General features: G+C 40.2%; 1 protein-coding gene across 2 annotated transcripts in view; it reads right to left on the bottom strand.

The window, feature by feature from the left end:
- Nucleotides 1–1,268: 1,268 nt before the first annotated feature.
- Nucleotides 1,269–23,204, bottom strand: part of tmem132e (transmembrane protein 132E) — a 452,339-nt gene continuing 430,403 nt past the window's right edge. For both annotated transcript variants that reach the window (XM_085421293.1, XM_085421292.1), the window contains exons 8-9: nt 13,577–13,771; nt 1,269–6,269 (exon numbers count right to left, since the gene is read on the bottom strand). In XM_085421293.1, the coding sequence (XP_085277419.1) occupies nt 5,199–6,269; nt 13,577–13,771 (1,266 nt within the window). In that variant the 3' untranslated portion in view covers nt 1,269–5,198. The remainder of the gene's footprint in view (nt 6,270–13,576; nt 13,772–23,204) is intronic.

Here is a 23,204-nt window from a genome sequence, read left to right on the forward strand (position 1 = left end):
GCGTTTTCTCCTTAAAAATGTATTTATGCTTTGTAAGAGGTTCCTTTGAATCTGTTATGAGAATCTGGAGAAGGTGCAAATGGGATGACGATAAACACGACCCGTCGTTTTATTATTGTGGCATCACTTGATGTGACAAATGTTTGTGCTGTGTGAATCAGATCAATGTAAACACAGTTTATTTGTAATAAAAGTCCTTCAGAGATGTTAAAGCTGATCCTAAAATGAAACACATATGAGGACAATTTAAGCTTTGGATGCATAAGAGCTCATAAACTCCAGCTAATCAACCATTTGAATCGGCATACTTTGATACACACTTTTCTCTCTATATAGATTTTTATACATTTTTCACACCTACACCTAAAAGAAAACCCAGAACCAGACACAACTGACTCATATTTGATCAGCAGTAGCAGCTGAAAATATTTGGTATGACTCAGATATATAAAGATCCATTTAGTGTGGAGCGTATTCCGCTGTATCGTGCATTCGTTTGCTTCCAACGATCCGAAGTCAGCATCCATATCCCAAGGTCCAAAACCCCACTTACTGCTCTCTAACGACCTGCGTCTCACCTGAGTTCAAAGGGCTTTGATCTCTGCTGCCCAAGTGAAGTGAACTAAAGGAGTAAACACTCCAGACTTTGAGTAAACACCTCCAAGTATGGATTTTAATGGATGGGAGCCGCTGGATGAGACGAAACACACTACAGTAGGTTTCTATACCCACCTCTGCAGAAGCTTCTTGCTGCTGCGGGAGATGCACACAGCTGAGGGCAGGGTGAAAAGCACTGATATATAACCTTCAAGTATAAGCTGGACTCTCTATCAGGGACACACGGGCAGACGCGCACTAGGAGACGATGCATCATTAAAATACAAAAACCGCAAAGAAAAGAGCAGTCGCTTTAAATTAACCTCGTCTTTTGTCTCCACATCCTTGCCCTTGAATGGATCTGTTACCCGTAAGATAAAAAGAGGTTTGAATTTTAAATCGGCATAAACAAATAATAACTTCCAAAAAAGTGCGTAACACCATTACTTTCACATGCTGTATAAATCAGGTCCCCCTGTGAGATATTAGGCACCCAATGAGCCAAAATCCTTCAAGGTCAGAGCGTCCCTTCATATATGAAGCTACTGAGGCTGAATTCTTGACATAACTCACGCTGACACGGAGCACACATCGTGCCAAAAACATGTAAGATGATGAAAAAATTCCCACTCGTGTTAACAATGGAAAGCAAAGTAAAGACGACACTGCCATTTGTGTATTGCATTTTCTTTAGTACTTTACATATAACGGGAAAATACAAGGGTTTGCTTTCAAGAGAATACAGGAAATTTAACAGTGCTCTGTACATTACAAGATTATAGTCAGTGTGGTGGTTACTTGGCACAGCCAACCGAGCCGTGCACGTTGTGCACATTTCACCATGGGCGGGGGTGAGGGTGGGGATACAATTCAAAATCTTCATTTACATGTTATAAGCAGTCTAAGTTTCTATTAGCAGCTTGAAGAAGATACAAAATGAGCAATATCTACACTTTGCCAAAGCAGGAAGGGACTGGAGGATGTAAAAATCATAATAAAAATAACGTATTAAATACTGTGTGAGTACGTCAGCGAGGAGGGGAAGAAACGTGTGAAAACCGAAGCTGCTATTAGACACTTAATCTGTAAAGTCACCAGATCAGACTAACCAGGTTAACACTAATCACAAAAGAACCAGGCTTAGTTAGGAATTCTACATTCATCCTGAGAGACCGTCATTTGAAGTCAAAACTCAAACTGATTTTTCTCTCTAGTTCACAGGAAAACATGTCGATGTCGTAGCTGAAGGAGGTCGGGCTTGGACCGTCGTCTCGTTTGTAGCCGATAACACAGATTTAAAAATTATTAAAACCAGAATTGGTCATTATTCTTTTCAACCACATGGAACACAGAGAGGGCATGCAGCAAATCAAACCCTTAAAGTCCCAATCCAGGATTTATGTAGATCAGCTGTGGGTCTATATACAAGTAATATATGGAAAAGTACAGTTTAGTGATGAGAAATAATCTCACGCCCACTTTCAGACAAGAATTAAAGGGACAGTTCACCCTACACTAAACCTCTGGGTTGTAGTGATATTTAATCATGTCATTTTTTTGGGATTTTCCCAGTTTTATAGAAAAAAAAAAAGCTCTCATCACATAGATCATGACCTGATTACACAAAGCGATCCACAAACCTTGTGGTGAGCACTTACATGTACAGCAGGAACTATTTTCTCTTCACCCAACTACACCCTCCAACCATAACACAGTGCAGGAGAAAGCATCAATCTACCCATGACACGATGCACACCCTAGTGACAGAGTGACATCATGTAAACAACATAAATAGCGTCAAGCCTTCATTTACAGCTGAGCTGCAATGTTAACAAGCTGCACGCTTCGTTTTTAGTGTTTGCAGACAGTAGAAAGAAGAAATCGCTCCAAGCGAGGTTTGTAGAGGTTTTTTTCAAGGAACTGGTTCAGGATTTCTGAAACAGACATTGCTGTTGAGGTTTTAACAACCTTGAGCGCCTCAAGACAAGAGCCATCTGGTTTCATTATATTCAAGAGAAGGAGAACAATGCTCCTGCTGATACCTCTATACCTGGAAATACCACATACCATATATTTTAAAATATGTCTTTGTATTTATTTTGCGGTGAACTGGCCCCTTGAAAGGATTAATCCAGCTGCTGGTAGGTAGTCACATTGAGTGTTGAAACATGTGGTTTTCCAATGGGAAATAAAGTAACAGCTTTTGTATTTGCTACGAGTGACCGTGTCTTCAGATTGTCAATCAGTGAAATTTTTAAAGTACAGATAAAGTATGTCTTTAATTCTATATTTTCATCTGAAGAAGCTGGTATTGCATAACAGCTGCCACAGTGAGAGGAATTCTGGATTGGGTCTTTACCCAGACCCTTTCCAGGGTCTTAAAGGCGGTAAAATGGCAACAAAATACATTTTGAGTGACAAATAGAGTCACAAAAAGAAGCATGTCACATTTGTTTGCTTATTTGCAGGATCCAAATTAGACAGTTAACACAAAAGAAAACTCCAAGCCCTTAGATGCACACTACAGAAGTTAAGCAGAGTTACATGGAAAGCCATTTTTCAAATCTGCTTGTCTCATTAGTCCTGAAAAGAACTTATTTTATGTGAGATCAGAGCTGGAATAACATCAACCTTTAAAGTCGTCTCTAGTTATTCTCTCTAAGTACTATAAAGCAGACAAGCTAACAGGGCAAGTGTAATTAAAAATACTATCAGCCCTGCTCCTGGTTACTATGCATCTTTCTGCCTGGCGACGTTTTCAGTCTTCAGATATTTTACGCTTAACTCTCCAGAGCTTTCATTTTTTCTGCTTGAGCTTACCTGAAAGCCACGTCAGTAAACATTTAAAAGACAGCAATTAACACTTCTGCACAACAACACTTAGGCTGTGTTGATTTCAACCGCTTTGATTTGTCAGTAAAGCCTGAGGTACATTTACATGATCTCACACCCGCACCCATATCATCCTCACAGCTGGAGTAACAGAAGCACATTTAGCATTTTCCCCGCAAAAGCTACTACGCTCTGGCACCGTTTATATTTGAAGTAAATTTGTGACCTCTACACACAAGTTCACCGGAATAGAGAATCGAAACAGGGCCCACATAAAGGTGTGTCTGAAAACAGTGTGACAGCATGAGATGGTCATGACTTAAATGATGGAAGAGAATCAATGATTTATTCCGTAACCTTCTTTAAGGATGGATGGCGTTTCCTGCAGAGTTTAGAGGATCTTGTGCTCAGTGAGAATGTTTCCATTAGAAGTTATTCTTTTTATTATTTTTCCAAAAGGCTGGAGGGCCAGCCAAACTTGGGGAAGGGAAGTAAATCATCAAAAGATTAGAATCTATTACAAGTCTGATGCATAGCAAGTCCCCTCGTTCAACAGTCAGATGTGATACCATTTAATAAAAATCTACAGTTCTGTTGTAACATTACCGAGGGGAACCTTCAGCCCACCACAAGACTATAAAATATTCAAGACTTCAACCAGCTTCCACTCGTATACCTTGGAGTAAGCAGCTTGTCGAATGTTCGAGCTGGAACTGGCTCCAGCTCGATGCAATATATACATATACTAGAGAGGAATGTCTGCATGTATGTAAGCCTGGCCTGGCCTGGAATGGCATGGCATGCGTGTAATGCATGATAACATATTCAGTTTAGTTATGTGTATGAATGATTATATAATTACAATATAAACATTTACAAATTTGGAAAAAAAGTTGCTGATTGTGCCTCACGATCCCCTTCCATGCAAAGACTGTTAGAGATCCTCGCAATGCACAAGCTCTTTGTATTTATTCCTCATGCTGGAGAGCAGTCGTAGTATTTTACATAGTAGCTCTTACTACACTGGCTCTAGCCGTCGTGAGAAAACAGGGTGTCCGCGCTGATATACGAGTGAACTGTGACCATTTTTTTTATTATAAGGCATTAAGATTTGTTCAGGACCATGAGGACTAGTAGTAGTAGGGCACTGCTTTTGACTACCTATGAAATGTAGAAAAATGTAAGGAATGAACATGAGTGTGCCGCACCAACAACAACTATGAAGAACGTTTTACCGTTAAAAGAACGCTTTTCCTACTTTGGCGAAAAACAAAAAAACAAAAGAAAAAATATGATTTTTTTTAAAACATAGCTTTCATGAGAGTCTTTGACAGTTATTTACTCATCAAAGGCCTCTTTGTTTGGAATAGGTACAGTACTGCAGAGTCCCACCGAGCCACGACCGGTACCATACACCTGTCCGTATCAGGCTTTCATTGAAATCAGATCCTGAAAATAAGAGAGCCGCAGCAGCTCTCTCGTCGCCCATGGCTCGGCTTCCCAGTGAAACAGGTTTGCAAAAGCCAAGATTTACAGATTTCTCTAGCAATCGAGATCCTCTGGTCAGGTCTTTGGCTTCCTCGCGTCCTCCTCTGTGTGAGCGTGTATGAAATTACAGCACTGTGCAAACTAAAAGAAACTAACCAAAACAACAGTTGACCTTTTAGTCTGTGAAAAAATTATCTTTCACTTAGGTGTAAAAGAGAAAAATAGAAAGGAACGTTCTTCTTAGAAAGCCGAGAGTGGGGCTCGACGCTGCACCTCGTATCTCAGGCTATTTCTTTTATTCTGCGCATGTAATCGTGCAGTTCCTCTGGGTCTTGAAAGCCCATATCCTGGCAAACCCACTGAATGTCCTCTTCATCTGCTATCGGGATGGAGTTATAGGGCAGCTCCTCTGTGGGAAGGGTGGTAAAAGTGGTGAACTTGACTCGCTTGCGCTTAGAGGTGGGTGAACTGGCATCCTCGCCGTTCTCCTTTGTAGAGCCCCCAGAGCTGCCGTCGCCCCTTCCGTGTACCTGGCTTTGAACGCTAGTCTGGGAACTGCCACTGCTGTGGTGGTCCCCGTGGCAACAAGTCTGTACGCCCTCCAGAGGGTTAGTGGGACTTTCCACTTGCTGTGGTGACAGATCACACTGGGCCCTCAGCGGCTGGCCGTTTCCCAGGAACACCCAGTGGTGGGAGTGATCCATGTTGGCCTGACCCTCAGGTGGGATCCGCTTATGGCGGTATTTAAGCACAAAGACAATGCAGTTGATGAGAAAGACTAAAATGGCCAGGCAGAAGACTCCCAGTAAAGCGTACATGCCAATCTCAAGGTCAGTCATGTTGCGAGGCGAATGCACAAAGTCTTCCTCCTCCTCTTCTTCACCCTCAGTCGGTTCCTCTTGGATACTCATAGTAGGTAAATTGGTGTAATCAATGGGAACACTGGCAGGCTGCTCGTTAGATGTCTCATAAATTCGTCCACTAATGTTCGGATCGACGATTGGACGCCTGGTGACGGGTGCCAGCTCAATCTCCCCCTCCGTGGTCGCCTCTTCCTCAGAGTCCTCCTCGGGGCCAAAGCGGACCTTGACATAAACTGCAGCAGATGCGATGACGCTTTTGCGTTTGGTCTTCTGGCAGGCCTCACAGATGGTCATCTCCACACGCACCATCTCGCCAGATCCTTCTCCTTCTGCCACCACCACAGGCCAGCGTTGCTGAGGCTCCTGGGTTACTGACACAACTTTGTCATCCAATGTGGAGGCATTGAGGTTGTAGTCTTTGGGATCAAAGTAAGTCAGAGTGGCGGCTGTGTTGTCACTAAAAAGCATCCAGACAGACAAGCTGGCCTCCTGTCAGAGAAAAACAGAGAAATGCATTTTAAATTTCTAGAAATTAACTTTTTCTTGTTTCAGTATCAAAATGTCACTTCTGAAAATGCATCAAATGCCCTGATCACAAAAAAAAAAATCTGAAATCAAGATTTTTTTTTTTCCATTGAGAATGTAATTTGACTTGTGGTTCATGAGAAAAACAAAGAAAAGTTATTCTAATTATTTCAACGCGATGAATATGTCAGGAGAAAGTAAGTGAAGAACATAAAAAACTGCACCAAAATCAATAAACAAGCTGCACTTACTTTACATATTAAGAAACAGCTATGGTTATTCTTACACGTACTGTGTTTTTCCTTCTTTTGGGTAATATCTATACACACTAAGCAATGATGGATGCTTATATTAAATACACCCCAAGTTCAAATGTTGAGGTCAGTTTATGTCCCCACTTGTAGCCATTCGACAGATTTCAGACTGCTCTAAACACAAATTTTCAACTCCTGCATCTGTACGATGCAGTAAAGAACAGTTATCCCTAATATGGTCATATTAGTCATCAACTGTCAGCACAGTACCCCACTCAGCCAATCAGAAGACAGCATCCTTAATGGGAGACGAGCTAAAACTGTGGAAGCACATTTCTGCCCAGCAGAGACAAGTCAAACTTTTATTATCTCAAAATGTCCCTCAAAATATAAATGTACTTATTTATATATTTAGCAGTGGAAACAAGCTTCTCTATATAACAGCTTGTTACAGGCAGTGGACGGATTGGGGAGCTGCACCAACACCCAGTGTGAAATAAACAAGGTTTATTTTGAAAATTAGAGTCCGACACAAAACAAAACGTTGGGAATGAACGTAATAGATCCACTGAAAAAACAAAGCAAAAAGATTTTTGTAAATCTCAAGCAGAAATAAATGTAAGATAATGATGATGCTATGTGTTAGTTTTACCAAATACAGAAAATCCATTTATTTTGTGTGAAGTACTTGCATTTGTTAAATACTATTATGAGTAATAGCAGGATGACCCTTTATTTATGGGTTAATAACAACGCTTATCAAGATGAGAGACGACTGATGGCCAAGGTGAAGCAAAGGTATAATTTTGATAAAACAATAACCCATTCTGTAGATGTTTATTCCTCACCAAAGAATATTTAAACAGTTCGGTTCCTGTTATTTCACGGCATTGATCGTGATTTGAATGCCTGTTCCCAACTGAGCCTTTGAAGTCCTGGACTTGCTCTAATTCCTAAATCTCCAGAGCATTTGTGAGCATCCGCAGTGCCCCTTGCTCAGTACAAGCCTCGACATGCACACAAAACGGCCTGCCTCTGATGTGCACACAAGCGAACCACTTGCGAGCACAGAGGAGGAAGGGGTGGCAGAGAAATGACTGTGTTGTCCTGAAGGCTACAACGCAGGTTTGTTTGGCAGCACAGACAGATGAGGCGCAAACAGCAGTGGTGTGCGCTGCAAATGATGAGTCCGTCTCTTTGTGTTTGCTTCTTGTGTTGGTTTTATTTTTGTATTTTCTATCACTCTTCACTGTCTGCTCTCCCCTATAGAGAAATTGGATAAAAAGCCTGGGTGCCACTGCCAACACGGCAGTTACCTGACAACATTCATCTGCTGCAGAATAAACCACAACATTGGTGTCCGTGTAATCAAGGATGCATCTGACAGTCCCTTTTGTTCACAGCTTGCCTAAACATCAGGTTTGTAGGTGCAGAACAAATGCACAGAAGGAAAAAAGATGTTTTTGGTTCGAAAGAATGGAGGGAATCAAGTAGGGAAATATCAACCCTATGTTTGGTCCAAGCCTCTAACAGATTGGTTTAGGGTCCTTTAATGTGCTATTCGGGTGTCATTCTACCTGTCGACATTTTCATTAACATTATTCACCTTTAAAAATTCATCATGCAGTCCTAAGTGGCTCAGACATAAACATAAACTGTGTAAACTAATATTTGTGTAATATATGCCTCCTATTCTACTTTAGGAAACTCTAAGAACCAAAAGCAAAAGCAGTCTGACAGCAAAGTACACTATTGGGGTGATACTGTGGAGTCTTTAAGGTAAGATGGGGCCTGATTATTCAAGACAGGATTTTGAGACAAAATTTGAGACAGGATGTTGCTAATCCAAAGAGATATTGTGTAAATGAAAGTCCTACATATTTGTATCATTTCCTTTCTGAAGGACATATTATGGTAAAAAATGACTCTTCACATAGCTACTGGATGACACGATAATGCTATCAAGACAAAGTATTGGGCTAGACACCATCTTTATAAGATGGTCAAGTACAATAACCTAGCGGCCCCCAACCCGGACCTGGTCAACCCCCGGGGGGACCATGAGAGTTGAAGCTCCAGTGTGAAATTTATGGTTTTCAGGGTTTTTATCATTAACTCCATTTCCCTGGGTCTTTTCCCGCGTTGTAGTTGTGCGTCTTATTTTGAAAGAGATGCTTACACGTTACCATAGTGACCAGAGAGCATTAAGGGGCAGAGAGGAGGATGTTACTCTCAATTTTGTTGACTCATTTCAGGACAATGCTGCTAATAAAATTACACAATTACACAGTGAATTCGTGTTTATTATTATATTTACAAAATAACACAGTTTTTGTCTTGGTCGTATCATTTTATTTTGTTGTATTTATCCGCGACACCTTAAAGGCCGGTCCGTGAAAATATTGTCTGATATTAAACCGGTCCGTGGCGCAAAAAAAGGTTGGGGACCGCTGCGATAACCTCAGTTTTGTCTGAATTTAGAAGCAGGAAATTAGAGGTCATCCAAGTCTTTATGTCTTTAAGACATGCCTGTAGTTTAACTAGCTTATTTGTATCATCTGGCTTCATGAATAAATAAAGCTGGGTATCACCTGCAATATGCAATGCAGTACTATTAGCGTTTTCTAATAGTATTGCCTAAGCGATGCAATTATAATGTAAAAAGTATTGGTCTCAGCACAGAACCCTGTGGAACTCCATGACTAACTTTGATGTTAGTCATGGAGATTTCCCATTTACATGAACAAACTGAAGTCTATTAGATACAAACAATTCAAACCGGTGCAGTTTATTTATTATTCATTTAAAACCAAAGTTATGTTCTAATCTCTGTAGTAAAATATTGTGGTCAACGCTGCACTGAGATCTAGCAAAACGATCATAGAGATGAGTCCACAGTCAGAGGTCATAAGAAGATCATTCATAACTTTCACTGGTGCCGTTTCTGTGCTGTGCTGCACTCTAAACCCTGACTGAAACTCCTCAAATAAACCATTCCTCTGCAGATGATCACCCAGCTGTTTTAGAATTACTTTTTTCATGAATTTCTGAGATGAAAGTAAGTGAGCAGCTTGCCATGTTTTATTTGAAAAAACACTCCACTGTCAAAAATTCATGTCCTCTGTTCAACCTCAGTTCTCCTTTGCATGGATGCCTTTGCCCTTGATTGTAACAGCTAGGAGAATAACTACACTCATCACTTTAGTGGAGAAAGAATTTTAACGGTGTTTCTGTGTTTTCTCAGAACTGACATGTGGGTATAGCAATAGTAAGCAAAACTCTTTCATCTGAACAACACGATATGAATTAAAGCTACCAATATGGATGATAGTAAAGTAACTTTCTCAAGTTTTTATTTTGTGGCATCTAGAAATATATATATATGGATGTAAACGCAACATGAACAGCTTGGATTATAAAATATGCATAAGCAGTGCAAATATTATTCCGTGACATTTGCATCAATTTAAGGTTGCAGAAGTGCGATGTGTACTTTTTCGCTACGCAGCAACAACAGCAACAGGAGTGGTTTACAAAGATCCCTTAAACGCTGAAGCCTTTCAGTTCAAAGAGGATTGAACTTTGTCATGTGGAACAGAATAATGCAAAGAGACCTTGATTGTCCAACTCGCTCCATACATAGTTTATGTGTTTCATTCATTTCTGGAGTAATAGAGGACATTTAGTAAGTTTTCCTGTGAAACGGAATCAAATGGCTTGAAATAGCTCCAGTAGTCCTCTGAGAGCTTTGCCGGCAGAGGAATTGGCTGCCTTTTATGGCCCGGCCTTGGAGAGCACTTAGGACAATACATTACAATAATTAAATTTCAAGGTGGCCAAGAAGCGGAAAGCAAGAAGAATTGGAATTTAATGCTCGCTTCTCTCTCACTGATGCCTGATGTGGTTGTCGTCGCGTTTTTAGCAACTTGCAGGCCAGAGAAAGGGCAAAGCGGGAAAACGAGTCAGACGCACACATACACACATTTCTCCCGAGGTGAAGCAGGGCTGCCAATTAATTCTTAGCTTAGAATTGCAGAGACTCTTGCTCCCGTGTGAAGAAACAGTGGCAAAGACTTTCCCCCTCTTACACAGACATCTTCGTGCTTTTCACTTGAGCAATAAAACCCATTTTGGGAAATGTATTTGGACGTATCAGAAGTGTTTTGCCAGGCTTGGCTAATATGCAGTTTTGTAATATATAATGGGACCAAAGATACTTATTAGTTCTCTGCAGCTGCCCTCACATGGTGCCCTTGCTAACAATGCTGGGTTCAGTTTAAAAAATCTAGCATAGAAATGGTTTTGTTGTCTATGTTGCGTGTTAAACCTGCATCAAACTGGCGACATTTTGTTCAAAAATCAAACTAGTACCTCCTGACTGATGTCCACTCATTGGACATTTTATAAAGTGCACCTCAGTTGTACTGGATTAGACTCCTGTTTTTTAAATTCTTCATGGTGTAGATGATCCACATTGACATGATAGCACCACACAGTTGCTGTAGTTGTTTGCTGCACATCCATGATGTGACTCTCCTATTCCACCATATCCCGAAGATGCTTGACTGACAGCGTTTGATTGAGATCTGGTGACTGTGGAGGCTATTTGTATGGAAGCTCGTTTCTGCCATAAAAAAACAAAAAAAAACAAAAAAAAAATTATCCATAACTCAATATTTTGAGTTATTTTCTCAAAGTTTTGACTTATTAACTCAAAATTTTGAGAAAAATTTCGAGTTAGCGCTGCCAATCAGTAATCTACGTGAATTACGTCATTTCCTTGTTACCCGGAAGCTGAAGCCCTCAGCTACAAATGCTATAGCTAAGCTACCAGTATTACGGCCAGTCATGAATGCACAAATTGCTGAGTATTTTCAGCGTGGCTTCACAACTGATGAAATCCTTTTGTTATTAGCTGAATCACATGGCGTTACTATCGCCAATTTGTTGCGATCCAGTTTTGAGTGCGCGTTCCTCTGCGCCATATCCTTCTGGGTAACAAGAAAATGACGTCATTCACGTAGATTACTAATTGGCAGAGCTAACTCAAAATTTTGAGTCACTGTTCTCAAAATTTCGAGTTAATAAGTCGAAATTTCGAGAAAATAACTTGAAAGTTCAAGTTATGGATACTTTTTTTTTGGGGCGGAAGCAGGCTTCCATATGTTTGAATACAGTGAATTCACTGAAATGTCCAAGAAATTAGTTTGAGATGATGTGAACTTTGTGACATGGCTGGTGACAACCATCAGAAGACGGACAGATTGTGGTCATAAAGACATGAACATGGTCGGCAACAATATTTAGAAAGGCTGTGCTGTTTAAAAGATGCTAGATTGGCACTAAAGGGTCCAAAGTGTGGCAAGAAAATATGCCTGAGAGCATTATGCCAACATCACCAGCCTGAACTGTTGATACAAGGCAGAACAGATCCATGGTTTCGTGTTGCCTATGCCAAATTCTGACCCTGCCATCTGAAAGTCGCAGATGGCAGGGTCTGAAAGTTGAGTTTTATCAGACCAGGAAATGCTTTTCTAATCGTCTGTTGTCCAATTTTGTTGAGTCTTGTGAATCGTAGCCTCAGTTTCCTGCTCTTAGCTGACAGGAGTGGCACCTGCTGTAGTTTTCTGCTGCTGTACCCCGGCTTCAAGGTTCAAAGCGTTGTGCATTCAGAGATGCTCTTTAGAATACCTCGGTTGTAACTACTAGCTATTTAAATTACTGTTGCATTCCTATCAGCTTGAAGCAGTCTCGCTATTCTCCTCTGAGCTTTGGTGAAAATGAAAGTATTGTCACCCAGAGAACTGCTGTTCACTGAATATTTTCTCTTTTTTAGACCATTCTCTGCAAACACCAGAGACGGTTGGGTGGAAAATCCCAACAGATAAACAGCCCTTAAATCACCTTTCTTCCCTTTTCTGATGCTCGGTTTGAACTTCAGCAGGTTATGTTGTGCATGTCTTCATGTCTAAATGCAGTAAGTTGATGATATTTACAAGTAAACTTAATATCACCAGACTGGATACATAAATAAGGAAAATGGTAAGAGCTAGGTGTTAGTCAGTAGCACATAATCCAGGCTCCTACTGAGCTACTGAATTAAGCTGTTGGTAATGGGAATACTCAAATGGTTTTGGTATTATATTCAGACCTTAAATAAGAGTGTGTACTATCTTGTTTTTTCCGATGAGTTAATATGTACCTAAAATACAGATTTTAAAATTGAGCACAGTCCTGTTGCCATGCCAGTTTAATCGGACTGCATGTGGACATGCTGACTTGTACAAGTGTGTTGGTATTTTGTTTGTTTTTGTAAGCTCTGAATTAGAAATGATCCAGGAAATTGCGTATACCACAAGACCAACAACACCAAACATCTGCAGCGAGGGTCATTTTTCAGCCAGCCTCCAATTAGGATGAATTTTTCAGTGAAATGGAAAAGACTTGGCATTGTTTACTTCAGCATCACTGTGGCATTTCTTCTTTTTTTTGTGGGGGATTTTTTATTTTTTTTAAATCACAGCTTAAAGTTGTTATAGGATTTGGGGATTTGTAGATAACTGTTAATTAGTGTTACATAACATACAAAAGAAGGTAGAAGAATTTCACTCGGCAGGAGTGAAACACCTTTTTAGATTAGCTTCTAATAAATTAACCACAATAAACCAGCAGTAAAGCAAAACTCTAACAACCCTAGAAATGCACTTGAGAAGTCGAGTTCGGTGACTCAAATTAGTAGAGGTGACACCGAGCACACCTTTCTCTCAAAGCAGCGTAAGTCTCAGACACAACTGCAGACCTTGATACAATTTAAAGAAGTGAAACCTCTGTAAAGCCGTAGAACTAGATGAGTTGAAGTAAAGTTGGGAATTTTACTGTGAACTCTGGGAATTCCTTCTCCTTTGAGAATCTGCCGTTTTTGGCTCATCTGAGGTTGCGGCTTGATTTTAAACCTAACAGTAAAGCAGTTTAAAAATGCACAATGACTCTGCACTGTGTGATAACTCGTGTCTGTACCTGTTTGGGAGCAGCGAGTGTCTGGATTCCTGTTGCCTTGGCCACCATGGTGTGGCTGTTGCCGGGGCTGGGCTGCAGTGACAGGGTCAGGCCTGAAATGGCGTGAACACGCAGCTCTGTGATGGAAACCTTGTCATCTGTGACCGAGAATGCCGCCTCTCCTAATACTGCATCCACTGCCAGAGGAGACTCCACCTGCAGAGAAAAAGATGTGCTTTTATTGCATCCCCACATGACACAGGGACATCGTTTAAGTCCAGAATAGACAACAGCTTTATTGTCTCTCTGAAGCGCATAAAGCCCATGACAAGCCACTTTTGGATTAAAGTGCTTTGTGCTGTTGTTTGTTCCAGTGCATCTACTTTCTTCTGTGTCAATGCCTCGCTGTCTATCACAGTGAGAAAACAAACCTAAAAAAAAGGCACACTCGAGACAGAATCTATCATCAACCAGACACAAGGTACAATTCGAAGACGCAACCGCACGCTATCAAAGTCACTGTTAGCAGAAAACACTTCTGCCCATCTAAGTGTCATCAAATGAAATGCAAAAACCATTTAAAGATTCTGTCCTGCCTCTGCGGGTAATCCTGTGCTTTTGACGGTGCCTCTGCACCCAGTAGTTTAAGCACTTTTAAAATATCATCATTTCACTTTGCAATTGCAACCAGAGGTCACGAGGGACGGGAACAAAGTAAAGAGCCATTCAGTGAAGCAGTGGCCTTGTCCTTAGAGTCAGACGGGGAAATCTTTTCCTCTCAAGCATTTTATAACTCCAGCCAGAGTCAAAAGGCATGTGAAGCTAGACCTGAGATGAGTTTGGTGCTCCGACGAGCTTTTCCAATCACCATCAAGTGCAACCTTGAAACAGCAAGTCAGCTATGCCCATCGATACAAATGTCATGCTGCTAAAACAAAAGTCAAAGCTCAAAGTTTGGCTCATTTGTAGGTTAAAGTGAGACACACATTAAAAAATGTGTTACCACGCAACACTTTTTGGTTGTTGTTCTTTTTTAATGTGCAAAATTGTACCTTTCTTGCTAAAACCTGTCATTATTTTCCATTTTTATAACAGGATTATTTCATATTCACCAAATAAAATGGAAAAAAAAAAAAAAGAATCTTTTTACAGAATTCACTGATTTATTAGGTGATAAAAGAACAATGACTGTAATTTGCTAACAGAACAAAGCAATAACTTTAAGACTTCATATTTAGATAAATGCCTATTTTTTTTTAACATTTATAAACATATAATCCCAGAAAGCTTCTAATAGAAAGACACTCTTGTTCGTAATCACAGGTAATCAGCTGGGGATATTTCAGGGTGATATCGCTTAATTAAAAATGCTGCCCTGTAGTGCACGACATTAATCTGGATTCAAATAAATCCATCAAATTATTATTATTTGATATAAATAAAATGGCTCTTCACTGTTTGGTCGCCTTTGGCTCACATCGAAGTGCTGCATAATTTGGAGCAAAAATTTGTTATGTAATTTGTCATATGAAGGCTTGAGCCAAGTCATCAGTGGAAGCAGATGCATCTGCAGGTGTCTGGTTTTATTAATTTGGGTTCGATTCTTTATGAGTTCTGTTGAGCTTAAAAGGAAAACTCCCGTAATAGAAGCAAATTAAAAAGGTATTTATTAGCTGTTCCAAACTATTATTGCTATTTATTATCTTAAATAAACGCTATTCACATTCCCCAACTTCATGTTATCACCTCCAATGACACCTTCACTTTTATTTTCTTAGTCAGGGCACTGTTACAACGTAGCAGGCCGGGCTAATTAGATGTGATGTCAAACTTTGCGTCGCCTTAATACAGTAATGATACAGTGTTCTTTGCTAATGTCCTTTTAACCTACGGAGGTTAATGGCTGGCATCAGTTACATGCTGCTCCGAGAGCTGCTCTGCGTTTGAATGTGCTTCCCATACACACACAGTTTTCCCTCTATGGCGCATTCATATCACAGTAAAGTATTATAAAGTTACTAAAGTACTGTTGAATATTTTATAAAGAAACGAAAGTAATCTTTCATACCGGTAAATGCATACGGGCTAAAAATACGAGGGGGGGAAAAATCTTCTACGCAGCTATTAAATTCTGTAGTCAAATTCCACTTCCATATCCAGGGGAGGAGGTGGAGGTGGTCAACAAGTACAAGTACCTCGGGCTGTGGGTGGACAATAAACTGGACTGGTCATGCAACACAGAGCACCTGTATAAAAAAGCCCAAAGCCGACTGTACTTCCTCAGGAGGCTGAGGTCTTTTAACATCTGCAGGAAGCTCCTGAGGATGTTTTACCAGTCGGTGGTTGCTGGAGTACTTTTCTATGCTGTGGTGTGCTGGGGGAGCAGCACAGCAAAGAAGGACTCATCCAGGCTGGAGAAACTGATCAGGAGGGCTAGCTCTGTGGTCGGCATGAAGCTGGACACTCTGGTGACAGTGGCAGAGAAAAGGACATTAAAGAAACTGATGGACATTATGAACAATGCCAGGCATCCTCTGCACACGGCCATAAACAATCAGAAGAGTCTGTTCAGTGACAGGTTGCTTCTCCCAAAGACAAGAACTAACAGACTTAAAAACTCCTTTGTCCCACACGCCATCAGACTGTTTAACTCCTCTCTGGAGGGGAGAGGGAGGGGAGACAGGAGGACAAAGGAGGGGGGAACAACTAAGCTGTAGTGCCTCTTCACCTCACTGTACAATACCTTGTGCAATACTTTTTGTAAATAGTCAACAGTGCAATAGACTCAATACTTGAAATGTGCAATTCACTTGTATTTTTATTTATTTTTTATTCCTATTTATTCTATTTATCCCCTTTGTATATTTTATTTATATTTGTCTCTGTATTTATATGTGTGTGTGTGTGTGTGTGTGTGTGTGTGTGTGTGTGTGTGTGTGTGTGTGTGTGTGTGTGTGTGTGTGTGTGTGTGTGTGTGTATATATATATATATATATATAACAATTCTGTAACTTCGGTCGTTGCTGTGCTTTTTGGAAGTCGAATTTCCCAGAGGAACCCACCCGAGGGATTAATAAAGTTCTATCTTATCTTATCTTATCTTATATCCATATTGTTCGCCTGTGATGGATTAATGCGCCAGAAAAGAGAGTTATGGTTTGCTGGGCACCCAGAAACATGCACACATGCAGCCACAAATACACCAATGTGCAGAACCCTAAGGCGTGATAGTAGATGGATGAATTAAAAGAAAAGAAGAAGAAAAAACTTTTTTTTCTGGAGGAAAACTCAGTTGCATGATGGATCACTCTCTTTTTGGGAACAACAACAAAAACATTTGCATTTAGCTCGACTTGTCAAACTTTTCATTTCCACTTTTCATTTCTTCTTCCTTCGGTTTAAGAGGAGAGTAAATACAGGTGAAGGCCTGAAGTTGTTTGATGAATGCCGACAGAGCTGAAGGATGCGTCCTGAGCGAAAAGAAGTCACTTTCTGCGTAAAAACATGTCTAATCATAAATCCTGCTGAGGTCAGACAGAGTGCGACTCTGCCAGGGAAATCTGTTTACTTACAATTGATTTTCTGCTATTTCACGTTCCAGTCAGCTGTGGCTGATATTTTCAATGGCCAATTATAGTGACTAAAAAGAAACGCTAACACTGCTTAAAATCAATATTGGCAACTATGCTCCCAAAACCCCCCCACAATTCAAATAGATCACACTGTACATCGATTGTTTAAAATAAAGAATTGTAATGGCAAAAAAGGTAATCTCGTTCACGGTTATGATCCATGCTGGAAATGTATATTATGTAGCCATTTATTCCTCAGCTGTCATTTACTCAGCTTAAGAAAAATAAATCACTTGGAGCTATAAATCAGCTGCTGAAGCTGAAGTTTGGTATGAAGACTTGAACCTCCCACGGTTTAAGCTATTTTTGTTGCTTTATCTGGCACACATACACCCTGACAATAATCTCATAAACCCCTTTTTCTGCATTCTATACTGCCTACAGATTCTTTACCATCAATCTAATTGAGCTATCAAATCTTTTAACTTTTCAACTAAATCAAAAACACAGGAATATATATGAAATATGAAATAATAAAGGGAAAAAACCCACACTCAAACAGACAGGATCATAATTTTGCACATAAGTCACAATAAACAAAACAAAAAGTGAAATAAGATAAAATAAAATAAACGAAACCCCAAAGAATAAATATGAGCACAGAAAGAGCTGATTCATCGTTTTTCTTATGAGCATGTTTAAACTGTGGACATCTGCTCATGACTAGACTACTAGCACTTGTTCTTATGTATGATTACTGTCACAGTGCCCGCTGAGAATTCTTGCATATGTGATAATGAGATTTATGGAGCAGGCTCTTTGACTGGGGGCCAGAGAGGCACTGGTGAGAGCTGATTTATTGGTATAGTTAGTAACAGTGATCTACTCGAGGATGCATATCTAAGACACTGTCTATGGCACGATTACTCCTTTTTACTGTACATGAATCCTCCATTCTCCATCATTGCATTATGACACCGGTGCATAATCACCAGGAGGTAATGTACAGATCACAGATTTTTGGAAAATAAATAAATATGTCGGAGTGGATGGGAAAGACGGGGATTTCTGAAGCCCTTGAGCCAAACTTGGACTTGTGGATGGATGTTTTTCCGAAGGTAATGAGGATCCCATATATATCATTTATAGTCAACTTCGGACCGCAGGAACTTCTCCGTAGTTCTAGTAGCTGTGGGAGGTAGAATATTCCCTTTTCCTGCACTGCAGGGGCTTGGTACCATTACAACTCATTTATTAGGATTTTTTTTTAACCTTCTATTATAGAGCAGGCATTCTACCCCGAACCAAGACAATGAGAACTTTTGATTGGCTCAGATGTATTCAATTCAGTCTCATTTATAGAAGTTTGTAAGTGAAAAGCTAAACGATCAGCTAAATGACATCCTATGAGGAAGCTCTAGGTGATAGCTGTAAGGAAGATCTCCCTTTTGACAGGAAGAGACCTCTATCAGACACAGGCTAACTTTGGGGTGCAGGTGGTTGAAGGTTTAGGGGAAAGAGAAGGGAAAAGAAGAGCACAGAGACCACAAAACAACAAACAGGACAAAACACAAGCTGCATGAGAGTTAACGTTAATCTCGGGAAGTTAATAACATGCAGAAAGAAAGAAAAGAAAAGAAAAGAAAAAGCATCAGGTGTGGAAAGAGCGGGGTAAAGAAGTGCTCAGTGCATCATCTTAAGTCCCCAAGCAACCTGAGCCTACAGCAGCATAGCAAAGGCTTACGGGTCATCCTGATCCAGCCCTGACTATACTTTTAAAACTTTAGTAGAGTGGGTATAGGAAGCCTTGTAGCTGGAGAATTGAAGGCTCAACCTCTATTGTACTTTTAGAAAGTCTAGGAGCGTTCTTCTCGTTTCATTAGATTGTTTATATTCTTTGTCAAGTATTGTGTGTCAAAAACTTTCCCCATCTAGGGAAATTAGTTCAAGCTATAAAGGATGTGGTGGGTGGCAGACGCACGTTACTCACAGTATGTGTTTCTATATAAAAAATAAATAAAAGTATATTTAAGTAGGTTTACAGTCTTACCGCTGATCAAAAACATCATAAACCCAGAGATTTTAGTTCTCCAGCATCAAATACGCCCTGATTTGTATTCTGTTGACGTCTGTTGTGTTCAGTTACGGCACACGGAGAGGATTCTGCTCTTAACTTTATTATGTGCAAAAATGAAACGCACTTGTTGTTTGAGAGCGGTTTAGTCAACAACATCTAAGTGTTTGTATTTAGTTATGAATGAATTTTTATCGTCTGAAGCTGAAAATAGCTCAATTGCAGGAGAGGATGGTTTTTGGTACTCAAGTTAATTGAATCTGTCAGCTTTAAATCTATAAATAATTGGCATAAACACGAGCAGCAGATTCTTCCGTCTAGTCTTTTAAAAAATTATATTGCCAGAATCCCAAGTGTCCCAGGAAAAAGACGTCTGTAATGTGTCTCAAAATAATTATCCAGAATGTCAAATGAGAAAAACTGAGGACTTCTCTAGTCAGGTTTATTATTTATTCCAGGGACAATGATGCAATCTGGTGATTTCAAAATAATGAGGGTGAGAACAGCTGAGAACTTTTGGTACTTCTGGAGGAAAATGAAGCTTCTGCTTTTGACACATTAAAAATGAAAACCCAGGAGAAAGATTTGTCCCTGGCTGTTAGCCGTTTCTGATGTTTGTCATGTATTCCTGAGTGCATTTGCTTATCAAGTGCAGCAAACTGTCTCTCGTTCTCGTTCAGATTGGCTCATTTTCCTTTACCGCAGTTACTGATTTCCCATGTTTCCAACGCTGGCTGTGGAAAAGCCCCACAGAAGGCTCTGCTACATGTTACATTCGATGTGTGTGTAAACACAGAAAGAGCTCTGCTGATTGTGAAAACAAGGAGGGAAAAAAAGCTTGTTTACTGGTAGTGAAGTTCACTAGTTTGGTTTGTTGTCGTGATGACATTTTCTAATTATCACCAGAAGCACATCGAGGAGGCATGAATAGAAATCATGATCCCCCGCCAATCAACAGCTGAACGAGGGAACATGTAACACATTTTATTTTTTATGTATCAAATTTTATACAGAGTAGCAAAAAAGTCTTTACCCATTTGACATACTGGTAACATTTACATGTTTCAGATCATCAGATTTTAATATTAGACAAACGTAACCTGAGTTAATAGAAAATGCAGTTTTTAAAATGCTAATTTCATTTCTTAAGGAAAACAAGCTATTTAATATAAGAAAGTAACTGCCCTCTACACCTAATAACTGGTTGTGCCAACCTTGGCAGCAAGAACAGCAATGAAACGTTTAAACTGCAATCACTCGTCTCTGCAGAATTTCTTTAATTCAGCCACATTGGAGGGTTTTGAAGAATGAACAGCCTGTTTGAGGTCACGCCAACACTTTTCAATCTGATTTAAGTCCAGACTTTGACTACGCTACTCTAAAACCTTCATTTTGTTTTGGTGAAACATTCAGAGCTGGACTTGTTTGTGTGTTTCGGATCATTGTCCTGCTCCATAATTCAAGTAAGCTTGAGCTTCAGGATATGAACTGATGGCTGGAAATTCTCATTCAGGATCTTTTGATAGAAAGCAGAATTCATGGTAATTAAGCCAAAAATCAGAATCAGTGTTTATTCTTCCAAAAAGTTCAGCTTTTGTCTTGTCAGTCTTTTTGGACAAATGTCAGTCAAGCCTTTCTATTTGTTCACCTGGAAACTCTTCCATGGATGCCAGAACCTTGATCGAGGAAAGATAGGATGTTTCAAAAAATTTGGTCAACCACAATTAATTCATAATTCAACGAAACGGGTAATTACCTGCCAGGAGGTTTGGATAGCTTTCTTTCTTCTTTGTTTCTCCCCCCCTTTTTTTTTTTTTTACCTTATATGATGAAATCATCACTCCAAACTGTGGTTTTTCTTTCCTTGGATTATCTATCATGTAAAGAAATCGGGAAGGGAGGAAATGCTTTTTCATGACCCTGTACATGTAGTTCTTGGTGACCATTGAAATAAACATTCATTTTTGCCATTCATTAACACTACAGTGAGACTATAGAACACAGTTTCAGGCCGACCGCCTATAAAATGACTGCGAGGGTGTGCAGCGAACTTGTGAGCTGGTCTTTGAAAAGGTTGCTTTGAAGACAGGAACCAGGTGTGGGAACACTGCACAATGCAACTTTGGTGCATCACGACAGCAATAAAATGGCAGTGAGATAGACTTTGTCTGCTATCAGTTTAAGGACTGACTAAGGTCGACTTACATGCAATCTGTTTGTGATCACAAATCTGTGACCATCTGCATACACTGAAAACTCACCTTAATTACTTACGGTGCTGTTGCGGCCCTATTTTTACTCCAGCATAAGCGAGCCATTGAAGGCTTAAAATAACTGCCTGATTTGTGGCAAGGACTTGGCAGCACTAAACTAAAAAAAATAAATAAAAGCCAAAAATTGCAGCCTAAAAGGCACAGCAGTAACAACTTTAACCGTAATTTATTCAGTTGTTTTAACCTGATGATAGGATTAAAGGAAGAGTTGGGACTATGTTTACTGGTTTTAAAATTTTCCATAACTCAAGCGTGAGTTCCTGACTCCAGACTAAGATAACAGAACAACCAACCTCCCCTAAACCCAAGGCTAAAAATATTTCCGATCTCCCAGTGATTTGTCAGAACACATTTGGCAGAATATGAACTGGATTCAGTGTGGCGATAACCTGAGTCGCTAGTGTAGCTCAGGGGTGGGTAAGATCTTTTTTTTTTCCCTTCAGAAGGTCATACTGACTTAAAGTAAGTGAAGGGAACACAGTGGACCAGTGAATTGAAACATGACTCACACAGAGCTGAGCTGTGCTAAACTGGCAAACAATTTGCTTTACAATAGACAATCCGCAAGTCCTGAAGGCCTTCGATGATAACTTTGTTTAAAAATGTCGACTTTTTATGATCTGTAACAGGTTATAGTTGATGCGCCCCAAGACGTTAAACACCCTGTGTTGGAATCTTTTTAAATAGCGCTGTAGACCCACTGAGGTTGCTCGTGCACATATAAACTCAATATACACATAACTGTAAAGCTCCTTTTCCACCCCTCTCTGTAATAGTCGTGACTTTAAGCACCCACCATCAAGCCAAGGCAGGCAGCAATCATTTTAAATACTCTACATATGGTATGTCCTTGCCATTGTGATCAATTCTTTATATGCTTCCACAACAGAGTGAATATTTTATCCACAATTTGCATCTCCTGCCGTGGTTCATATAAAATCTAACCGATCAGGAACAAAAAAAAAAATAAGAGCCTGAGAAACTGCAGAAAATGCCAATCCTTTTCACCTCGAGAATACTTTCTCCCTTGCTGACAGTGGGCGATAATTATTGTATGAAAAGCCAGAACCTCCCACCAGAAAGTAAACAGAGCTATTTTGACTATATTTAACAAGCAGGGACAAGCATTGATTCATAGCTGCGCCGAGAAATGAATGATGATGTCTTTCATCTGCGTTTTTCTCTGCCATAGAGGACAGGTCAGCTGTGGTTATGCAGCTCATTCTGGCCCAGCTCCCAGCTGGATTTGTCATCGGTGCTGCAGGCAGGGGAAGTGAAGCAGGAAAGCAGTCACACTTTACATGTTCTTAAACTGGAAGCTGCTCTGTCGATCTGCGAGGCTTTACACTGTTTCGCTGATGCTTAGAGCAAACAGAAGATCAATGGTGAGCCCAAGCAGCAAAATGACGCTGACCAAAAAAAAGCCCCCCCATACTAGTGCATATTACTTGCATCCCACCATCTTGTCCTTAATACACCTCTGCACTTTTCTCCTCAAATCGTGTGCTCAATAAATCATACTTTGGGATGTAGGATGCTACATAATATCCAGTGGGATATTTATTCATGCTAGGTGTAGTTTTTATGGGTATCCCAGTGTCAGCTGCAGCACAGACACATCTGAAAACAAGTCACCTTTCAGGCAATAAAGCATCCTCCCACCCCTCCAGAAAACTACACATCAGTCTGGAGAGAAAAGGGACCTTGAGAAAGGATTTTCAATAGGCTTT

The sequence above is a fragment of the Rhamphochromis longiceps genome, linkage group LG10 (genome assembly GCF_057381845.1).
Source record: "Rhamphochromis longiceps isolate RC_006_pf linkage group LG10, R_longiceps_female_GT1.1, whole genome shotgun sequence".
Classification (NCBI taxonomy): Eukaryota; Metazoa; Chordata; class Actinopteri; order Cichliformes; family Cichlidae; genus Rhamphochromis; species Rhamphochromis longiceps.